General features: G+C 42.1%; 1 protein-coding gene across 1 annotated transcript in view; it reads left to right on the plus strand.

The window, feature by feature from the left end:
- SELE (selectin E) overlaps positions 1 to 23,873 on the plus strand; it is a 148,686-nt gene that overhangs the window by 84,036 nt on the left and 40,777 nt on the right. Inside the window, exons 27-31 of the mRNA XM_029617651.1 lie at positions 9,447 to 9,531; positions 9,866 to 10,255; positions 11,995 to 12,102; positions 17,425 to 17,610; positions 21,595 to 21,780. Of these exons, the coding sequence (XP_029473511.1) occupies positions 9,447 to 9,531; positions 9,866 to 10,255; positions 11,995 to 12,102; positions 17,425 to 17,610; positions 21,595 to 21,780 (955 nt within the window). The remainder of the gene's footprint in view (positions 1 to 9,446; positions 9,532 to 9,865; positions 10,256 to 11,994; positions 12,103 to 17,424; positions 17,611 to 21,594; positions 21,781 to 23,873) is intronic.

A 23,873-nucleotide genomic window follows, 5' to 3' on the forward strand; every position in this document is an offset into this window, starting at 1 on the left:
GTGGGGGTAGGAAGAAAGGAGGCTTTCAATTGGACCGCGGGGGCTGGAAAAAGGGAGAAGGAAAGTACAATGGGGCAGTGGGACACCGGGAGACGCGACACACCTGCCGGTGTTTGGCGACACACTAGTGTGTCGCGACACACCGGTTGAGAAGCCCTGAAAGTGGCAGGCAACTCTGGTCCTTAGCAGCCAGGTCTGCTTTTTAGGATAACTAAACTATGCTAATTAATTGGGCTCTTTAACCAAATAAATAGATATATATGTGCTAAATATTTATTGTGGATATTCTGAAGGTCAGACCTAGACAACAATTACAATAAAGCTTGGAATGTGGGTGATGCCCTTGAAACGTGATTAAGGTTTTCAGTTTCTGACCAGTCTGTGGGCGATGCCACTTGTCAGCTGTAAAGCATCCCATTTATCTGTTTGTGTCTCTCTTTGCTTTACAAAAATGATTGAATACTATGGCATTCCCTTCCTTCTACTGTTGATTTCAAACTGTATAGCTCATGAAAAATGAATTATAGAGAATCAGTGGCAATCCAATGTTATCAAACACTTCCCTATGAGGAAAGACTAAAGAGGTTAGGACTTTTCAGCTTGGAGAAGAGACGACTGAGGGGGGATATGACAGAGATGTTTAAAATCATGAGAGGTCTAGAACGGGTAGATGTGAATCGGTTATTTACTCTTTCGGATAATAGAAAGACTAGGGGGCACTCCATGAAGTTAGCATGGGGCACATTTAAAACTAATCGGAGAAAGTTCTTTTTTACTCAACGCACAATTAAACTCTGGAATTTGTTACCAGAGGATGTGGTTAGTGCAGTTAGTATAGCTGTGTTTAAAAAAGGATTGGATAAGTTCTTGGAGGAGAAGTCCATTACCTGCTATTAAGTTCACTTAGGGGCAGATTTTTAAAAGTTGCGTGAGCGCGTACTTTTGTTCGCGCAGCAGGCGCGAACAAAAGTACGCCTGATTTTATAAGATACGTGCGTAGCCGCACATATCTTATAAAATCTGGGGTCGGCGCGCAAGGCTGCGCAAAATCGGCAGCCTGCGCGCGCCGAGCCGCGCAGCCTGCCTCCGTTCCCTCCAAGGCCGCTCTGATTTCGGAGCGGCCTCGGAGGGAACTTTCCTTCGCCCTCCCCGCACCTTCCCCTACCTAACCCACCCCCCTGGCCCTATCTAACTCCCCCCCTTACCTTTGTTGGCAAAGTTACGCCTGCTGGAAGCAGGCGTAACTTTGCGCGCGTCGGCCGGCAGCCCCACTCCGTCCTCCGGTCCCGGGGGCTGGTCCGGAGGCCTCGACCACGCCCCCGGGCCGGCACTACGCCCCCGGGCCTGCCCCCAAAATAGGCGCGCCAGCGCGCGGGCCTTTGAAAATCCGCCCCTTAGAGAATAGCCACTGACATTAGCAATGGTAACATGGAATAGACTTAGTTTTTGGGTACTTGCCAGGTTCTTATGGCCTGGATTGGCCACTGTTGGAAACAGGATGCTGGGCTTGATGGACCCTTGGTCTGACCCAGTATGGCATTTTCTTATGTTCTTATGTTCAGATATCGTAATCTGTAGCATGGCTGTATTACAAACACTCATGGTTGAATACTTCCCTATTTGATTTATAGAGTTATTTTCACGTGCCGCTATCTCTTAGGTGTTTCTTTTCCTATTAAATGTATTACACGTATATTTCATTGGCTAAGCATCCTTTCAATTATTTGCAGTGGTTAGTTGTGACACTGTTTGATGTAAACTGATGTAAACCAAAAGCTTGTTAATATCTGATAATTAATATCTTTTGGTTGGAAAATCTTATTAATCTTAGTTGGCAAAAAAAAAAAAATTAAAACAAAAATTTGGCAGTCTGACTACCCTTGGTGAACAAATGCAGATGGGCCCTGCCCAACACTTCCTAATCATGCAGCAATTTATACAAATTAATTAAATATAACATTTGTTTAGTAAGAAAAATGTGTGAGCTAGGGTCAGATTGGAGGAAACGCACCATTTCAACAATAGGAAAAATGGCTTTGGAACCAGAGGGACAAGAAGAATTTGGAAGGTTTCCAGGTTTTTTGTGAAGAAAACAATAGGGCAGTTTCTCATGAAAATGACCACAAAAACTGTTCACAGGTCTGTTAAAACAGCAGATAACCACTAGAGGGATTAATATCTGAGATAAGCTGAATTTCTTTGAAATGGACCCTAAATAACTCACTTTGAGCACAAATGAGAACGGAGCCCTTTGACCCATACTGAAAAAATTGCAGCATGCTTTACCATGTTGGCAGAGCATTCACGGAATTTAGAATGGGAAATGTGGCTAAAGGGGAGAACGTGGCAGTCATTTATGACCATGGACTCAGCCTTGATACCAAGATCAGTTCAGTGGTCAGAACTGGCTTCTTAATTTGAGGCTTTATTTGTCCAAAACATTTTTGGTTTCTGTTGGGCAAACACCAAGATTTTGCTAACTATCAATTGTAATGGAAGAGGATATTCGCCATATATATGCCTGTTGGGGGGGGGGGTAATATTTGTCATGATCCCAGAAAAAAGCATTTGGCCGGCTCAGGAGGCCAGACTGTAGATGCTTCAGTAATACCCTTAACTTCGCCCATGGACCTGCTCACAAACATTGAGCCACTCTAACGCAGAGACTGCCTTTATTCACTGCCAGGGGCCTTCAGGCCCAAATATATTTACTCCTGCCTCAGACAGGAGGGCTGCTGCCACCCCACAGCTCACATTCGTTTCAGTGGGTGCTGTGTCATTACTTTACGGAGCATTCCCAGCTATGTCAGAGGTGCATGGTTCTTTCACTAATCACACTTCATCTTTAACTCTGTCCTAAAATGAAATATCAAAAACGTCCACATAATTCCCATAATTTTAAAGCCTTCCTGTTTACCAACCTACAACAGTAAGCTCCTTGTTATTTTTACAGGAGCATTGCCCTGTTCCTATGCCCGTTTAGGGATGTTTTGTCTTTTAAAAACGAGCCCCTTCTTCTTGTAAGGGGGGCTCCAGTAATTTTCATAGCCTAAAAATAATCTCGCTTCTCCGTTTGCTCAACCTCTTGCTCAATATAAGTGCCTGCCTTTCAGTCGTCACAAATTACCACATTATCACAGTTTCACCTACCACACTTCCGACAGGGAAAGTAGCAGTTACAGTCCTTGCTACTAGCATTGCTACCTAGCAATGCATTCAAGTATTTCGACTTGAATAATATGCCCAATACAAATCTTCTGTACTATATAGCGGTAAACATTTGTGCTGCACAAAAATCATGTTAACAGGCAGGACCAGCCTCAGGTGAACTAGGCGATTGCCGAGAGCACTGAAATTTGAGAGGCAGCAGAAGGGCTGGCTGACTGTAGCCTGGGCCCACCCTGTTTTTGAGTAATGAAGATTGCACCCAGAATAGGCATGGGGCAAGGGCTGCTGCATGAGAAGAGGCGGCAGGGCTACGGCTGCAGCGACTCCCTCTCTCTCTCTCACCTCTGCCCGCCTCGCTCTGTGCTCTCCTCTCCCCCTCTGTCAGATTCTCTATAAAGCCGGAGCATGCCGGGCCGGTGGGTCTGGCAAGGACCGTGGGCTCCTGCCTGATTCCGGCTTTACCGAGACAGAGAAGCTGCGAATGGCAGAGGAGGCAACCGTAGCAGGAAGTAAGGAAACAACTGCTGTAAATAACAGTCCCTGTTTCAGATCATTCCTGAACATGTTAGACAGCACCAATCCCAGGACAGATCCCTGGTGCACTCTGTTTACCTTTCTTGATTGGGAAAATTGGCCATTTAGACCTACTCTCCATTTCCTTTTTTTTTTTTCAAATCTTTTTTATTAGCATTAATCATAAATGCAAATAATTACAGTAACAGACATTAGCTTAAAGATAACAGTCCACAACAACTCAAAGATGAATTTCTATAAACCACTTCAAACCTTTCCCTTCTCCCACCTGCCCCCTAACCCATAATTCTATGCAAAAAAACCCAAACACTCCCCCTCTTTTCCTGGGTTCTAATACTACACATCATCCTTATAAACCCTGAGTCAAATTGGAAATCAGGTTCCTAAACTGGGGCTGCAAGACTAGCAATTGATCTCGCTTCTTAGGTGCAGCTCTCTTTATGGACATAAATTCAAGGGTACACAGTTTAAGCATCTTTTGCTGCCATTGCTCGATCGTAGGGCTCGCTTTTCTTAACCCAATGAACTAATATTATTTGTTTTGCCACCATTTGCACTTTGTCGAGGAATAATTGACGACCCTTTAACAGCTCTGGCTTAAGGTCATCATAAATGCCAAAAAGCCATACCCTAGGTTCTAGAGGAATTCCTTGAGACCGTGACTTTTGGGTAAATTTCTGAATCCCGACCAGAATCTTTGCTTTACTAGACAACACCAGAAACTATGAAGGAAGCCTCCTCTACACTGCACACATTGAAGACAGATATCAGAGGAAACTAAACCCATCTTAAAGGTGCGCGCCTCTTTAAAAGTTACTTTCCCTCTGAATAACACGTTGAGAGGGAATACATGGCATGGGATACAAGTCTTTTTTAGATAATTTCCATAAAAGCAACTCAAAAGCGGTTAAGCAGTGAATTTGTAGTCCCTTAATCTATTCCTCAGGGTCCCTTCTCTTGTTTGACATGGATTGTGAAGCTGCCCCAGGTGAACCGGCAAAGGGTTCTCCTACCCCTTTTGGGATGGCCCTTAAAATACTTCTCCACTCCTCCTCTTGTGGGCATCTCCTTAGCTGTTTGCTCTTGCTGAGCACCAGAGGGCTGGCTCAGTTCCTCCTCGCTCCTCACGAGTATGGTACCAGCTGGATATCCACTCCTTCTTCAACCAATTATTGGATTGGCAAGGGAATCTCTTGGGCTGAGAGCAACAAAATGACTTACAAAAAAAATCCCTTCCTCTCCTCTCTCCTGGGTTCCTACCAACACAAATCATACTACAATTAAGACTCCAACAGAAAGATAAATTATCAGCCACTGAATGTGAGCTGAAATAAATCTACTAGCTAAGTCTTCTCAGCTAAGGCTTTGGGCCTATTCTATGCAAATAGCTCCCATTAATCCAAACCAAAATATCTGCAAAGATACTAAAAGGTGAACACGAGCCAAAATTAGGGGATGCACAAATATGTTGGGCTCGCGTGTGCAGAGCAGATTTTAGAAGCCGCAGCGTCACTGATCCCTGAGGAACTGCTCACCCCCTCACTAACACGGTGGTGGAAACACTCCCATGGTCTTCCCTTGCATGACCCCCGTCTCTCTCTGCTGCGGGAGGCAGCCAGCAGACATCCTGTTGCTACCTCACCATGACTGAAGGCCTCTCTTACCGATTTCTGCTGATGCCCCCTACACACCTTATCCTGGGGCCATGGCAAAAAGTAGATAATTTTAGAAACATTGAACAGGAATGCAGTAATTGTTTTTGCCCGTTCTAATTAGAGGGGAGTGGGATTTTGTTTTGTGTGTATATTAACTGCTGTTCCCATGGAATTAAAGACAGGGTCTTCATTTACTTTAGCTAAATAAAACAGTTTCACCAAGCTGCCATATACCCACAGCAGAAAGGCTTTTACCTTGTGGAAGATAACTTGGTTCCAGGGAAGTAGCCTTTGTTTTTGATTTGGTATAGTTAGGTAGTAGGAACACTGATGGAGGACCAGACAGCAATGACCTCAGGGCCTATCGCCTGGAGACAGTTGCTGTGCCAGAGACCATTACATCAGAGATTGTATCACTGAGCTTGGATCCCAGATAAGTGTGTGCATATACCTAGAAAAGGAAATCACACCTTAGGTCTGGCCAGACTAGCAAACTACCAATGCAGTAGCAAGCTAGCAGAATCTAATTGAGCTCAATAGGAAAGTAACACAAAGGGACAGAAAATGCTGAAAGTGGAGAGTAAAAACAAAAGACAAAATGGAAAAGAGATACTATAAGAGATATGAGGGACTCTTGGTTTTTAGAAGAGCTTGGAAAAGAGAAAAAGTACCCACAGAGCCTTAATTTATGATACAGATCTGAAGATTAAACAAAGTAAAGTGAAGACCAACACACAAAAGAATAAAATAATTTTACTGACACAGTCTTCCATGTGGAGTAGTTGGTAAACCTTTCCGAAGGAGCAGATATCATAAGCCATTTTGCATAATCCAGTGGCTGTTGGTGTAGGCCAAGATCAAGGAGCAGGAAAGTAGATAAAAACTCTGGAGGCAGCACAGCAAAACATGTGGAGATTCTTAGGCTTCCTTCTGCAGTCAGAGAACAAACATCTAACTTCCCCCTAGAGGTTCCACCACTTACAGATATGTCAGAGGTCTCCAGGCGCAACCTGCAGAAGTTTAAAGTCATATAAAAAAGATGGACATGTAATAATTAGGAGCATTACAGTCGTAGGACACAGTGCTACTCTTACATTTTGGGATGACAAAGATTGTTCTTATCATACAGTCTGTAGATTTATAGTGATCATTAACTGGTAATCAGTCAGAGAAACTATGTGGATCATTTATAGGGCACAAAGCAAACAGAACCAAGCCATCTCTTAAATTTCTGCCTCAAGGGTATGCAATAATTGGATATTCTTTGAAATCAGAATGGATCTGTTATAGTGTCCAGTGTTTCATTATAATTCTTTCAGAATGAAGAAAGCAGAGAATTACAAAATACGTTCTAAATGTGCATCATCAATCTGCTTCTTCTTACTCAGTCAGAAGGTCCTATTCCCATACCAGGCACATTAATATAATAATGCCTTAGGTTAACCATGGGTGAGGAACCTACTGGTCATAAATAGACTCTTGGCATTTGTGCTCTGGGGATGGAGAACATAATCTCTGTAATCTAATAAATAAACTGATTGGAAGATTTTCTTTAAGATGTCTTGGATGAAAATGTTGAAAATGTAATGGGGAATTCCTATTGGCAGGTTTTTTGAATATTGTGGTCATAAAGCTGCTAGATGCTTTTATAATCCTATCTAGAAAGTAAATGGCAGATTCATCTATATGCATTTGAAACTGTAAATTATTAATCATCTGTGGAATTAAGTAATTCCTAAGTGTCACAACAAATCAAAAAATATTATCACTGTACCATTTCTATATATAAAAGAAAAGGATTATTTTAAAAAATGTTTTTTTTTTAAATCTGGCAACATACAAATTGGTGATATCTGCCGCTGTTGATACAACTGGAGCTCTACCTTTCATTTGCAGCTAGAAGACACTTTGAAAAGTAAAAAAAAAAAAGTTGTCAAAGCTAATCTTGCCAAATTACATAAAAAATCAGTCTTTTCCCATATGTGACCTAGCTACTGATCCTATGTCAGTCAATCTTCCTCTCTTCCCTCTGCATATTGAACATAATTTTATAACTGTGCACGTTGGGGTAAATACCTTTTACATGCAGGCTTTATATCACATTTTCAAAGCGAATTTGTACACATATTTGCTTTGAAAATTTGCAGGTAAGTGCCCTGGTACACACACAAAGTTAGGCCCGCTCCACTGCAGGTGGAACCCGTGCTGGTGAATTTCCGCACATACTTTTGAAAATAAAAAAGCATGCATGTAATTTCCATCTCTGCCGGCTGGAATGCTCAACCCCAGTTCACGTTAAAATATGCATAAAATAGGGTTACATGCACACTTTTATGAACACTGAGCCCCAGGCTATTTTAGAACTGCCATTTATAGACACAAAATGTTGGAAACATTTAGTGTAACTAAATCTAACCTGCTAATATAAGAACATGATTCAAATATTTAAATCATGTGACCAGAATCTCTAACTTTGAGAGATTCCTCCAACATAATTCTCCCGGTAAGACATAGGTAAGAACACATTATTCCACAATAAACATTAAGATAAAGTTAAACAAGGGCTAGGGCTTTCTTCAGGGCGATTCATAACTCTAGAATTTGCTTCCTGTTTAGCTTAGAAACCTAGTCGTTTTCATGGTGACCTAAGACCTGGATGCTTGATCGGTTTGGTTGATTGTTTCCGCTTAGAATGGGTGATTTACATAGCTAGTCCTCAGATTTAGTCATACCATGAAGAGTAAGGGGGAGATTGTAGGGATGATGCTGCTTTATCCAGCTGGAACATCTCTTGTGTTAATGTGGCAGTGTTGTGTACATAGGGTTTGCACATTTTAAGTTATGCTCTGTTTTATTTTATTTTTGATATGTGGATTGTATTGACAATACCCACTAAATATGGATGGGAAGACAATTTTCTTGATGTACATTATTGTTTTATTTGTTGCGGTCCCGGTCGCGACCGGGGCCTTACCTTCTCTTCTCCCCCGGTCCCGGCGGCGCAAACATTGACGGCGTCCCCACGGAGGCCGCCGTGGGAATGCCCTTTCCTTAGGCGCGCGCGCGCGCGGGAGGGGTGCTAAAATAGCTTGCTTCCCGCTGCGCGACGCTCTGCCCCTTCTGCTGACGTCAGACGCCGGGGGGGATTTAACCCCGGCGTCTGCACTTACTCAGGGCCTTGCAACCGGGTCCCTCCCTGGACCCTAGTTGTGCCAGGCTTCGAGGTGTGCCTGCTACAGAGTCTGCCTGCTTGCCTGCTACGTTGCCCGCTTGCTCCAGTGGCCGGGCCCCTACAGGCTCCTCCCGGGGGGCTCTGGTCTCTGCTCCAGTTCCGAGTCTTGCCACAGTTTCTGCCTGGTTCCAGTTCCGAGCCTTGCCACAGTTCCCACTTGGTTCCAGCCATCACTCTTCTACAGTACCAGCCTGACTCTGGATCCCTGCCTGCCTGCTCCAGCTCCAGCCGCCGTGATCACCTAAGTCCCAGCGGCCGGACTCCTACGGGCTCCTCCTGGGGGAGTACCGGTTTCCAGGGTGAAGCTCACGTCTTGCCCCTGCCTGGTATCCGCCTCCCGACCTGTCACTCAGTATAGTCCATCTCTCTCCAGTCTCCCACAGGTCAGCCCAAGGGTCCACTAAAACCCCTATTTCACAACATTATTGGTTTTGTATATCATGTTGTTGCTCATATGTTTTATTTTATTATGTGTTATATGCTATGAATTGACCGTTTTGATTACAAAATGGCAGAATATAAGCCACGGTGCCTGGTCTTCCTTGGTGGACCCACCATCTAGGTACTAGTTCTGCCTGATGCAGCTTAGCTTCCAAGATCTAAGAAGGTCAGGCTGTCTCAGGCCAGTGTTGCTGGGGGTTACATGAACCAGTAATCCTACTTTTCTAAGGAGAATTGTACTACAAACCATTGCTTGCAACAGGGTAAAACAAGGACCGAAAAAAATGGAGCATGTTGGTAACCTTAGGCATTTTCCAGTTGAAGGACTACTATCGACCATGATACATAATGTGAATATTTTCATAGTTTCATGTACTGGACCTGGGGAATTGATGGTAAAATTCTGTCACCTGTAGGTCACTTCTCGGAAGCTTCATGTGGACAGAGCGAATGGATGGACAGTACCCAGATTCTTCTTTAAATTTTCTGCTGTTTGCTGTGGTAAGAAACTCCTGAACTTTAATGATTTTGCAGGCTTCATATGGTTTGTAGGCTCTTAGTGCTGTTGCAAGGAAATCATGAGAGAAGATTGAATTCCATGGACCTATGTTCGCTAGCTGACTTCTAACTTAATCAACTAGTGTTACTGTTTGTATGTAAACCGAGGTGATGTTATTTACATACCCCGGTATAGAAAAATCTATAAATAAATAATAAATAAAATAATAGTGCTGAATTATAAAACTATAAAGTGAGTTTATAGGACCCTGAAAACTATTTGCTGCATCTTCCCTTTATGCCATTTCCCAACTCACTGTGCTCCCTTCTGTCCTAGGCTTTCTGGCAGCAGCTAAGGTGAGCGCCTGGACATACCACTATGACAGTACCAGTGTGTCAGACTGGGAAGAGGCCAGAAGGTGGTGTAAAGCGCACTACACTGACATGGTGGCCATCCAAAACCAAGAAGAAATAGCTTACCTCAATGAAATCCTACCCTACCAGCAAACGTATTACTGGATTGGGATTCGCAAGCTAAAAGAGGTCTGGACGTGGGTAGGAACCAACAAATCATTGACTACAGCTGCAGAGAACTGGGCCAGAGGGGAGCCTAATAATGCAGGGAAAGGGCAGGACTGTGTAGAGATCTACATAAAGAGGAAGTACGATACTGCTAAATGGAATGATGAGCGCTGCAACAGGAAGAAGACAGCACTGTGTTTCCTAGGTAACTAAGGTATCCCATCTAGAACTGAACCCTACTGCGCGCATTTCCGGGGTTTCCAAACCATTCTGCTCCTGTTTATCAGATACTGACAGCATTTTCTGGGGGGATTGTCAAGACAGTGAAACTTGGTAATGCTAATAGTTTCAGGAGATAGATGATGGGCTTTTGTCCTCAGCTCAGGGGCAGTCTTGATAGGAAAACCTGGGTTTTCAATTAATGATGCAATTATACTGAAATAGTTATGTATCTCCTTTGCACAGGTGAGTTGGACCAATTTTAAATTGAGTGTGCAGGAAACAGATTGTGACCTATGTATAATGGAGGCTTGCACCCCCAGGGGTTACTGTAGCACCCCCTAGCATCCTTAGTTCGAAGATGGAAGCACTCATAAAAACGTATAAACTGATCGGTCATATTGCAGTAAAGAAAGAAGCAAGCACCGTTGTAAACAGATTGCTGCCAAACCATTCCCTGAGTACCATTCGTCTGCTATGTGTGCATGTCCTTTTGACCTTACATGTCCTATTGACCTTGATAAGTTATTTTGGCATCTGTTTCCAATGTTTGTCCTTAGTAGACAGTACACAACTTTCAATAATGCAAGCGAAGAAGCATGTTACTGAGACCAATGCTAGGCTCGAGTCCTGAAAAGGAAGCTGTGATGGCTGGGTACTGCTCCGCTGTATACAAAATAATCCCTTGAACCCCTTATAAATTATTTCTGAAATTCTTTCAGCTGCTTTCCTTCAATTCTCTTGCTTCCTTGAACCCCTGGGAGAAGCTATGCTCAAGAGCATCGTCACACAGTAAAATGGTAAATTAGCACCATTGTGAAATAAGTGAGCAATAGCCCCCTTAAGTTAATTTCTTCCTTTCCAATGCACCTTTCCAGTCTACTCACTTTCTAACCAAAAGTGAAAGCTCCTTACATGGAGCGCTTACTACAATTTAACACACAGAAGCAACAAGCCAAACACAGTAATACATCACCCTTGCTCAGGCCTCAGGACTCAGCTCTCATAAGGTCACAAAGTACAGGCAGTGGATGGTGGAGATTGTTTTAAAGGTGGGCTCTCTGTTCCTAGGATTGCCAGAGACCCTTTTCCTGTCTCACGTGCAGCTGAGCATCCAGGGGACCTTGCTCAGAGAAGGTTAAAAACACCTGGCCTCTGTCACAAGCTAGGCCGGTGGTTCCCAAACGTATTCTGGTGATCCCCTAGCCAGTTGTTGTTTTGGGGTTTGTTTGTTTTTCAGGAGATACCCAGTGAATGGGCATAAGATATATCTGCATGTATTGGCATGTGCAAATTAACCATATGCCTATTCGCCGTGAATGTCCTGAGAACTCTACTAGCTGTGGGTTCAAAAGGACAAGTTTGGGAAGCAACAGAGGTAGCAGTTTCTGAGGGTAACAGCAAATAGGTTCATATATTAACTGGAGCCTTTAAAGGTATTCTTGAAAGAATTTAGTATGCTGATTACAGGAAATAAGGACTGAAAGATTTGTTTCAGTTACTTAACTAGAGTGGTAGGAAATCAGGCTGCTCCTCACTCACATGTGAAGAAGTGAGTATGAGTTAGTGCCTCTGTAAGTAAACAGATAAAGTGTCACTTGGAACCCCAGCACTACACCTGAATCTTCTTTACCAAGGTGTCTGATAGGATGGTGCCAACATCTTTATTCTAAGAAGCAGAAGAATAAGTACTCACCTTTGCATAACATTCCCTTCTCTGTTTAGCGAACTGTCAGCAGACGTCTTGCAACCAACAGGGTGAGTGCGTGGAGACCATTGGCAATTACACCTGCGACTGTTATCCAGGCTTCTACGGGCCAGAGTGTGAACACGGTTAGTACCAGAATACCCTGCAATCTCACAGTGCTAAGGGTCCATATAGCTATAGTTTATTTATTTATATACCGCCAAACGCGCAAGGCTATATGGTAAAGGTCCTCCTATTATGTATTTCTGGGCTCAGAACTAATCTGGCTAAGTTACAATGTATATTTAGCGGCATGGCAAAGCTGCTGAATATACATGTATATATGTTGCACTTCGCCGGATAAATCTACCTGGCTAAGTTTAGACCTGCTCTATGGGTTGTCTAAACTTAGAAGAAAACTTATATGGCTAACTCAAAATATCAGTAGTTATATGGCTAACTTGCTCTGCCCATGATCCACCCTGGACCCGCCTACTTTTTATGTGTGTAACTTTTAGCTGTATAAGGGGCTTATAAGGCTAAGCGGTGGCCGCTGAACGCAGGTGCATATTCAGCGGCCGCTACTTAGCCACATGTCCTGCTTATCCAGCTGAACAAGCTTTGAATGTTGGGCTCAGAATGTCTCAAGTTTCTCCTCATCCCTTTGCTTCTGAGAATCCCCAGGAACGACACTAGCAACAAAAGAGATGCAGTACTCACCAAATACATTTATTGTGAGAAAACTTTGAGCAAACAAGAATCCTTGTGTCAAGAAAAAAAAATATGACAATTCATTTAAACTATAAATAAAAAAAAATATTTTGGAAGTGTTTTAGAGCTGTGAACCACATGTCAGAATACCTCCTGAAATGCAAGTGTGTTTAGTATATTTAGCTCATACCTTTTCATTGTAGCTCAGGGTGAGTTACATCCAGCTATAGTATTTCTGCTGTCCTGCTGCCTCTCCCTGTAACCCTCAGCAAGTCGCTTGTGCTTCATTTCTAATCCCGGCCCTGTCACTGACTCTCTGAGCTGGCTGTGAAACAACTTTGTTTACCCTGAGGTGCAGGAAGCCAGCCTGCATTCACTCCCTACAGGTGACAGGAGAAGCGCCCTCCACTCTGTGGAGTCTGCAGCTCCCGGTGCCCTCCCTGATGAATTTTATCACAAAACAATGTCACAAGCAGATAATGACATTACAAGGGAGACCATAAGAACATGCCATACTGGGTCAGATCAAGGATCCATCAAGCCCAGTATCCTGTTTCCAACAGTGGCCAATCCAGGCCATAAGAACCTGGCAAGTTACCCAAACATTATTTATTATTATTATTTATTTATTTAACAGCTTTTCTATACCGACATTAAAGTACACATCATGTCGGTTTACATAATAACAAAAGGTGGAAATTACATATAACAGGGAAGGGGGTGGGGGGACAATTGAGAAAGAGGTTCAAAACAGCGAACCAAAAAACTAAGTGAAAGGAGAGAAACAGGAAAAAGGTAACATTTTTAACAAAACTGGGAAGTATACAGGTTATACTAGGGTATTTGATTTACAAAATTTACAAATGGAGCTGAAAAGATTACTTTGTCTAGGGGTTGGCTTACATAGATTAAATAGGGTTTAGCAGGGTAAGGAGATTAAAAGGATGAGTAGGTTGACAGGGGTGGGGGGGAGAGGGCAGGGAATAGGTCAGAGGAATTAATCTGGAAAGGCCTGGTGAAACAGCCAGGTCTTTAGCAGTTTTCGGAATTTATGTGGGCATTGTTCCAGGCGAAGGTAGGGAGGAAGAGAGTTCCAAAGGGTGGGGCCTGCGATGGAGAGGGCACGGGTCCTTGTTGCTGAGAGTCGGGCTTTCTTGAGTGAGGGGACTTGTAGGGTGCATTTGAGGTTCGTTCTGGTGGGGTGGGCGGATTGGGTGGGTTGGAGGGGTTCATTGAGCCAAAGGGAGTTATGATTGTAGATAGTTTTATGTATGATGGTGATGGTTTTGAACAGGATGCGGGAGGGGATGGGGAGCCAGTGTAGGTCTTTGAGGATGGGGGTTATATGATCTGATTTGCGTGCGCTACTGATCATCCTAGCTGCCGCATTTTGAAGTATTTGGAGGGGTCTGATGGTGGAGAAAGGGAGGCCAAGGTACAGCGAGTTGCAGTAATCCAACTTCGACGTTAGGGTAGCTTGGATAACAGTTTTGAGGTCATGGGTATGGAGTAGGGGCTTGAGCCTTTTTATGACCATGAGCTTGTAAAAACCTCCTTTTATGAAGGAGTTATGTGGCTCTTGAGGCTCAGATGAGGGTCAATTAGTACACCTAAGTTTCGTACAGCTAGTTGGGCATTGAGGGAGGTGGTCGCGGGGTCAGGGGTCTGGTGGTTATGGATGAGGAGGAGTTCGGTTTTTGAAGAATTGAGGGCGAGTTGAAGGGAAGTGAACAGTGTGTTAATGGAGGCAAGGCATTTCTTCCAGAAGATCTCAAGCTACTATTGCTTATTAATTAATAGCAGATTATGGATTTTTCCTCTAGAAATTTATCTAAACCTTTTTTAAACCCTGTTAGATAAAATCCCAATTTATCTAACCACTAATGGGTCTTAACCCATTTTATCTCCTTCTTCCACACTTCCTTCTGGATCTCCTTTAATTCTACAGTATACCGCGGTGCATGACCCATCAACCTCCTACATTCCGTATTTTACAATTCCATTTTTCTATCATCTCATCCAACAATTCTTCCCCAATTCCCTTATTCAAAGTTCCCAGCTCTGAGTAAAACGTTTCCTGATCTATTTCTCCTCTGGAAATCACTTCCATCCTACCTATTTTCCTCTCTCCCACTCAGGCATCTTAAATGTAAAATATATGACTCTGTGATCTGACCAAACGACTTCCTCACTCCCTACAACCTTCAGTTGACCCTCACTTAAAATCTCTGTTCCAAAAATCACATCTAAAATATGATCCCCCTCCCCCCCCCCCCCTTTATGGATACTGAATGCTACTTCTTGTTTCAAATCCAAGCATATAAACTCTCTAACAGCACTGAGGCTTTATTATATGTAACCTCCTCCATATGTAAATTAAAATCTCCTAGCACCATTAAATTCTCAAAATGTAAAACCACCTCCCCAATATACTCAATCAAATCCACAACCCTATCTATTGTAGCATTTGGTGGACAATAAATCAACAGAAACCCCACAGTTCTGTTTTCCTGCTGCTACTTCACAACCACCCAGTTCTCTTAACTCCATCTGATAAATCATCCCAGCCCTTTTGCTTATAACAGCCACTCCTCCCCCTACCCTTCTTCTGAGTCTGCATAAAAATCTCATATCCAGGTGGACAAACCTCCGCAATGGATGAGATCGTTTCTTCAGAGAACCATGTCTCCGTAACAAAGACTATATCTGCCGCTGTAGTACTTATTAAATCCCACACATGGTTTGTCTTATTACATAACGACCTGGCATTAAAAATAACAACACTTTCACATCTCTTTTGCTATTATTTCCCTTGATATTCTCTAACCTTTAGCCAATCCCCTCCACCTCATTCAACACTCCGTGTAGATACATTACTTATCCCGCATTTTCCTCTCCTGGCGACAACCTCAATATTCAGGCCCCCCCCCCCCCCAAGCACCTTATAACAAAAAACAATCCATGCCCTACCCACAATATCCCAAATGTCCCCTAAAGGTCTCATGAAGGGGTTCACTAAGGGGTGTTCCCCTTTAGCACGCCACAGCGGCACGCCGCAGAGTGGCATTTCTAGCATCTTAAACAGCTTGTGATCTCACGGTGGGCGGCTCTCAGAGCGTCCCGGCAGGGGGAGGAGCTGATGTGTTTATTAACACAAGAACAAAAATCATATTTACCCAGAAAAATTCGGAGCCATTTTTTTTACACTGATCCTCCCATTTTTATTTTTTTTTGTAGTGCACATTGATACATTCCCAGGAAAAATAAAATTACTGAAAACCAAGGTCTCTACGCATGTTCAACCGTGTTTTCCGTCACTTGGCATGTCAGAGCAAATGTTCTGTTTTCTTCTGAAATTTGACGGGGTGCATCAGACTGCCAATTAATCTTAAGCTTTCTAAATGCCAGAGAAGTTCTTGAAGAGCTTTTCAGATGGAGGACAAAAAAAAAAAAAATACAGAAAATTCACCTTTCAAAATCTGCCACTGCCCCCTCCTCTCTTGTTCTACCTACAAAATGGTTGAGAGTTGTAGGGCTAAGTTTCCAAACCTCTCGGGGAAGGTGGGGGCGAGGAGGTCAGTGACTGCTGAAAGAACATCATATGGGATTTCTGAAATCAGTTTAGAATACAGAAAGGCGAACCTTCTCCAACCCAGTTCAAATCGAAAAATATTGGACTTGAATTTACTTGGATAATTAGTCAGCTTTGACCCAGTTTCTCTGTAACACAGTTTTAAATAATATTAATATATTTGTTCAAGTTTATGTAAATATTTACATCAAAAAACAGGTGAAAAAGATCTAAACCAGGTATGGGGATGAGTGACATGTCACAAATAGACTGAGTTTATAGAAGCAGAGTAGTGATAGATCTACATTTATCTGAATGGATTTATGGCCTATCCTAGTTTAGCTCTGATTATCTAAACCCACCCAGTTTGAATGAGGCTCAGACTTAAACCAAATTGATTCCCTCATTCCTAGTTCAGTGGTAGTTTGTTTTTGACCTGATGGCTTTCTCTACTTCTTTGGGCTTCCAGCTCTGTCAAAATTGGCCTCTACTGTGCTACAGCGTCATGAGCCTTCACCTAGTGTTTTCACTTGTTGTATAACCCCACTTCCCCAATCTAGCCCAGACATCACTGCAGCAGGGGTCACTGGTTATGGGTCCTTCCAGAGCACATTAAATGTGCACCCTAAGTCTGGCCACTAGGTGTCACTGCTGCACATCATTAAGACTTCCTCCCCAGAGAGGCTGTGAATGCTGCTTCCATGTATCTCCAGCCACAGCTATCCTGAGGCATAGAAATTGGGCCTTTGTGATTGGCCCCTCTGTCCTGCATGGCAATGCACAGCCCATCCACTGAGCCACTAGGCCAGCTCCTAGCTCAGTCGTCATTTGGAAAACTGAGGCAGAGAGAGAGATAAAGTGGCTTTCCTAAGAGTGGCAGAATTAGATTAGAATTGAGGCAAAGACAGAAAAAATGACTTGCCAAGATCACAAGTGAGTGAATAGCATCCTGGCAAGAATAACTAATGAAACTGGGCACAGCTAAGATTAGAATTCAGAAATTCCTGATTTTTATTTCTCAGGAGTTGCGTTATACCACACCTCCAATATAGTGGTTGGAGGGATTCCTTTTGCAGGCTCTTAAGATGTTTCTTATGCTTTACGATGGAAGAAAATGCTCTCATTGCTCATAATAACATTACTTTCTATATTACTTGTGTGAAGTTGTTTTTTAATCATTTCTCAGTTGTACAATGTGAGTCTCTTATGGCCCCCACCTATGGAGAGATGAGCTGCTCACACACACATGGACATTTCCAGTACAGCTCCAGTTGCAGCTTTGGTTGTGCCAAGGGATTTCTGTTAATTGGATCGGAGACAGTCCTGTGTACAGCATCAGGAGACTGGACAGCACCAGTACCATCTTGTAAAGGTACTAAATACTCTCTTATGTCTTTTCCTTTAACTGATGATATGACTTCACAAAGCTGATAGTTAATTAATGTCAGAATTATTACATGAAAAAGGACATTCAAAGTATGGTCTTCTGAGGTAAAAATATCATTTGCAACAACATATCATATTTACATGCAATGCTGAAGTACCAACCAGAAAACTCTTCCAAAAAGATACCTGGAACCCATAGAGTTTTAGGCCCATGGTAAAGTGTGAGTTTGGCCCTCAGAAAGCCATGAGGAAACTGAATTACAATTACAAAAGTTAACCTCCAGTACCAAAACAGCACTAACTGCCAGCATTCAAACAGTAACAACCCTATCTATGAAAAGGCAATACTGCAAATATTAGACCAGGCTCTAAAACACCAGAATATCTCCTATTAGGCTATATTAGATCCCTACAAGGAAAACTACATATTAGCAGAGTACCTCATCTCGGACACACATGCAGAACACAGATTGACTATTACCAAATACAGAATAAAGAGACCATAAAGTATAAATAGAAATGTATAGACAAAAAATGACTAGACAATGCAAGAAGCCAGACTCTACAGGTAGTGTAACAATAGAAAAACAGAAACATCACCATTCCTCATACAGTAAAATATTAACTAATAAACCATGAGATATAAAATATCAATTATAATAGTAAAACCATACTAATAAAAAGCATAAATAATCCAAAACAACTGACAAGTAGAACATCCAATAATTAAAAACTCATATAATAATTTTTTTAAATTCTCAAATGCCAATAAAATATTCCAAAACAGCAGACATATCAAATAACATCCAATAATTACAACTAATAAGGTTTTTTAAAATATTATCCACTCGCCATATCTGCGAAGTTTTGATTTCCTGATGCTCTGAGATTGTCATGGATTAGGAGGGAGGGAGAGGGGGAAAGTTGTTGCGCACAAAGGGGTAGATTTTAAAACTTGCGCGTGCAGGCTACCTGGCACGCACACATGGTGCACGCATGTTGTAAAATCGGGGGTCGGCGCGCGCAAGGGGGTGCACATTTGTGCAACCTGTGCCCGCCGACGCCCACGGCCTTCTGCTGTTCCCTACCCCTATACTAACCTTCCTACCCCCTTCCCCTAACCTTCCCACCCCTAGCCCTATCCTAACCCCCCCCCCCCCAAATCCTTGACTTACCATTTGCTCCTGCCTGGGGGCAGGCGCAAGTTACACGCGCCGGCACCCTGCTGGCACACGATCCCCCAGCACAGCAGCAAATGGCTGCTGTGCCGGGCGCCTCTAGCCACACCACGCCCCAGATTCTCCTAGATTCGAGGAGTGTGCAGAGAAAGTCTCCATATTCTGGCTTGAGTTGCTCCATGTTGAGAGGCTGTCAACCCTTCCCTGACATCATCTGGGTGAGCTGCAAAAAGTGCTGCATACGGTGGCACAACGCCACCGACGTGCCGAAGCCACTCACCCCTGGGAACAAGTTTTGTCATTTCTCTGCATTTCTCAAGTTTCGAATGGGGAAGGGGTTATTCCTTCTCACCAGTCTGAGTTGGGGCAGCCCCCCCCCTTTCTTCTCAGTCAGCTATTGAGATGTTTTACTCTTCACAGGGTATCTCAGGACTTGCTGATGTTGAAGCAGATGTCTCTGTATCTCTGTGAGTCCTGGCAGGCCTAACCCTCTAGACATATCAGCACAAGCCTGTGAGTTTAAATGACCATTCTCAGAAACTGGTTGAACAGTCTGAGAATATAGAGGGAAATTAAAAGTCAGTGTGGAAAACGTCAGGAATGTTATGTGGCTATAGTTAAAGATTGTCATTTAAGTCATCAAAAATTGGAAAATATGGATAAGTATCTCAGAAGACGTAATCTTAGGTTTCTTAGTTTTCCAATGTCTTCTGTGATTTTAGCATTGGAGATGGTAAGGAAGTTGTATTTAGAGTTCCTTAAAAGTTTCCAAAAGAGCGATTCCTGATATTATAAAGGCTATTAGCTTCCTGGGAAAAGTAAAAATGTTTCTGCACGTATTGATCAGTCTAATAGAACAATGGCAAATTTAGATCTTTCTGCCTTCTTAAAACTATCCAGTAATGAAAATTTAGACAGCTACTTTTTGGTTACATATGCTAAGGAAGCAGACTTCTCTTTGGTATTGATGATAAATCCTTAATGGATCAAAAGATTTCTTTGTTTCCCAATGTGGTAAAAGATACACAGGCTAGGAGGAAACATTTTTTTAATTGAAAAAAAACCATGGGTGTTGGCTCTGAGTGCAACCTTTATATTGAGGTTTCTCTGTAAATATATTGTGAGATTACTGGGAGTCAAAATATGGTTTACGATTTATTCCACTGGATGAATTGTTATATCTTACAGTTTGTAATTCTCTTTGGCCCTATTCACCTAGAAAATTTTCTTCAGACAAAGAATGGAGCAGATGGTCCAGGAAATATTGTTTCATAATGCTTGACTAAGCCCTATTTTTGGATGTGAACTTTGTAAACATTTCATTTTACCTTTTCTTTCTTTTTTTTTAATTCTCTTCATTGATGTGGTTTTAAAAATGATAGGTTAAGATTGTATATATTTTGTAAATGATTGCTCAGTATTAATTTTATTAATGATTTATTGAACAATTGTACCAGCATAGGTTTCCTTAAGCAAGACTCTCTTGGTTGATATATTTTTGAAAATTTAATAAAATAGAAGTTTAAAAGAAATTACCTAGATTCGGTATGGGTGAAGTAATTTTCAATAGGGTCCAGGTTGAAAAGCCCTAGAAAATGCAAGCAGAAGCATGGCTTACAATTCCTGCTCTGCCTGCTCCACATTCTTCGTCACTTCTTCCATTTTCTCTTTATTACCTACAGAGCCTAATGTTCACTTAGTCCTTTTTTAAAGGCTTTCTTTTTCTAGATGGAGCCGTTAAGGTCCACAGAAAAAAGAATTGTACAGCATTTATAGCATCTAAGTTTTGTATTTTTAAATGTATTTATTTATTTAGACACTTTATATACCGTCATTCCAAATGAAGATCACAGCAGTTTACAAATGTAACATACATATTAAAACCAACCCATTGAAAACAATGGATAAAGTAGTAAACTGCCGTGTTAGCTCACTTGAATGCACAGAAATAAAGGTTAGCCCAAGGAAGGGGGTGTCAGCTCCCGAAAACTAGTCAAGAAATGTATTGTTAGTCCAAAAAAAGGTATTACCCTACGTGCATATATTTTGCTTATTAACCTTTATTTCTGAGCATTGAAAACAAACAAACTGAGAAACTTTTTCCTATTCCTTATTTCAGTGGCGCGCGTGCCAATCCAACGAGCAATAGCCGCTGAACATCATGTTTCCTAAATGCCTCATTATATGCCTGTTTTCATCCCATTTGCTGCTTTTAGGCCTCTAATGCAGCCTTGGCTCAAGCTTTGAACAGTGGTATATTCGGCTTGGGGGTAACCTGAAAGGAGCGGCCGTTACTACCCTTAACAGAAACATGGGGGTGACCTGCATGGAGCGGCAGTTACTTCCATAAGAAACTTGCTGTGCAGACTGGATGGACCATTAGGTCTTTTTCTGCCATCAGTGCTATGTTACTATGTTTTTTATATTCACTGGCTTTCTTGAATATCGATTTGCATTATTGTCCATTCTGGCCTCAATCAGTCATCTCCAAACACATATTTAAGATATTAAATGCAGATTGTCCCAATTCTTGTTCCATTAAGTGTATTTGTGACAAATAGAAGAAATTTGACTTTAGCATTTTGTTACTGGAAAGTGTTACAGATATCTCTTTCTTGAAATCCTCGTTTAGAAAACATCAGGCATTGCTGCAAGTCCTGACTGTAATCTGAGGTGTGTAAAAAGGCCACAGGCTGTATGCAGAGACTAGTCGATAGATTTTCATTTATTAGACATGGCTGTGCAATGCATATCTCACGATGGAATAAAGGCTTTACTCTCACTTCAACTAGGTGTAAAATGTGAGCCCCTTGTGGACCCGGCCCACGGAGGAATGAGCTGCTCACACATATTTGGAGATTTCCAGTACAACTCCAGCTGCAGCTTTGGCTGTGCCGAGGGGTTTTTGTTAAATGGATCAGAAACAGTAAGGTGTATGGCGTCTGGAGACTGGACATCATCAGCACCATCTTGTAAAGGTACATTAGGTCTCCCATTATTCTTTCTATGGCATTCTACAATGTAGTATTGTATATGTATTGTAATGTATGTGGGCTTGTGGTGAAAGTAGGGAAAGTTCCTCCTACTCAGCAAGTCAGTATACTAAGAGAAGGTCATTAAGCCTAGGAGGCCGAGAACTGAGAGAGAAACATATTGTCACCAACTAGGAAATCTAGGACGCCTGGCAGGGAGGGGCTAGTAAGGGGTGGAGCCAACACCGCAGCAGCTCAGGTGACATAAATTGGGGAGGTGTGCAGTCACAGGAAGAAGGAAGAGGCGGAGAAGCAGGAAAGTTGGAAAACACAGAGCCTATGGAAGCAGGGGAAGCAGCAGGCACTGAGGAGAACCATGAGCCTATGGACAGCTCAGACTAGGAACTAAGCTTGGCTCTGTTTGGAGATAGTGACTGGACACTGAAAGAACAGGGAAAAGGAGAGGGCATTTTAATTGGGTTTCAATGGGAAGAAGGGTGGAGAAACCCAAGCAGGGCTTCACTGTTGAAGCTTTGTGAATGTGGATATTGTGATTTGGAAGTCTTACTACTATGAAATTAATAAGCAACAGTGCAACCAAACTCTTAGTCATAAACCTTGCTGAATAGAAAGTTTTAAAATTCCTATAAAACTTGAGGGTTTAAGAGCTCACTGATGTGAAACCACCACTGTCAATAGGTGAGACTGTTGTGGGGATGATTAATGTGAGCAGAGCGATCTTAACATATCTGCCTAGATTTTGTATCAAAAGAGGAAGACCAAGTAGACAATGGGTTCTTCCAAGCAGATACCCCAAATGTATAGGAGACGTCATTATGACAGGGTCCTAGAAAGTGCCTGTAAACTCTTCTAGATGTAGATATCATGGCAGCCTATATACAGTATATTTGCAGTTAAATAAGATTGAATAAAATGATCTACTTTGTATTTAGAAATCATGCTATCTGTGGATTCACCTAAGACCCATAAATATTAATCTTACTGTTAGTGGATGATATAGAAATTATACTTTTAATGGATTGGCCCACATGTAGACATCTTGAGGCCAATATTTAGCGCTACTTAGCCAGATAAATAGGGACTTACCCAGCTAAGTGGCAGCCACTGAATATCAGCTATGTTCAGTGGCTGCCACTTAACCAGATAAGTATTTATCTGGCTAAGCAGATAGCTGGATATCTTGGGGGCAGGCAGTGGGAGGATTGATGTGGAGCAACTTATCTGGTTATCTTAACTGGATAAGTGCCTATATTCATCTTTAACCAGTTACGTTAAGTTAACCAAATAAATTAGACCTTCTTAATAGCAGGTCTAAAGTTATCCGGATATAACTTATCAAGCTAACTAGAATTTATCCAGTTATATTCGGCAGCATAGCCTTGCCACTGACTATCCCTTCTAAGTTAGCAAGATAAGTTATATCCAGATAACTTAGATAACCGGATATCATTGAATATTGAGCCCCTTACTATCAATATCTGATCTCAGGTCCACATACAGAATTTTTTGTTGTTTATAAAGATGGCTTGCCCTTATATAGAAATCTTATTGTATAGCCTGGCATTATACCTATAAATGTCTATATTCTGGCCATAAACAAAAACATAAACCACCCAATAACCGTTGGGAATATCTTTATATATAATAATCAAGACCTCATATATTGATTAGAGGAGCTTATAACTTAATAGCCCACACTAAGGTTCATTAGGAATTTACCACATTATTATTTGTATTGTGGTTTTTCCATTTCCATTTTTATAATCATAGGTCTCGATTATATTTTTTAACTTAGTGAATCACACTTATTAAGAATTTTCCAACAGTGAATAACACTTATCTTAGAAGTAGAGAGATCAAAACCACTTGAAAGAGTGATCATTCATCATTTATTTTATTTATTTATTTATTTTGGGTTTTTATATACCGGCATTCGAGAACGCAGTCCCATCATGCTGGTTCACATAAAACAGGGGTGCATCGTAAACATAAACTAAAAACAATGGTGCGGAAAAAGCAGTTACATATAACAGGGTGATTGGAACTTGGCGGAGAGAGAAGAGAAAGGACAGGTTATT

This window comes from Rhinatrema bivittatum, chromosome 10, assembly GCF_901001135.1.
Source record: "Rhinatrema bivittatum chromosome 10, aRhiBiv1.1, whole genome shotgun sequence".
Taxonomy (NCBI): domain Eukaryota; kingdom Metazoa; phylum Chordata; class Amphibia; order Gymnophiona; family Rhinatrematidae; genus Rhinatrema; species Rhinatrema bivittatum.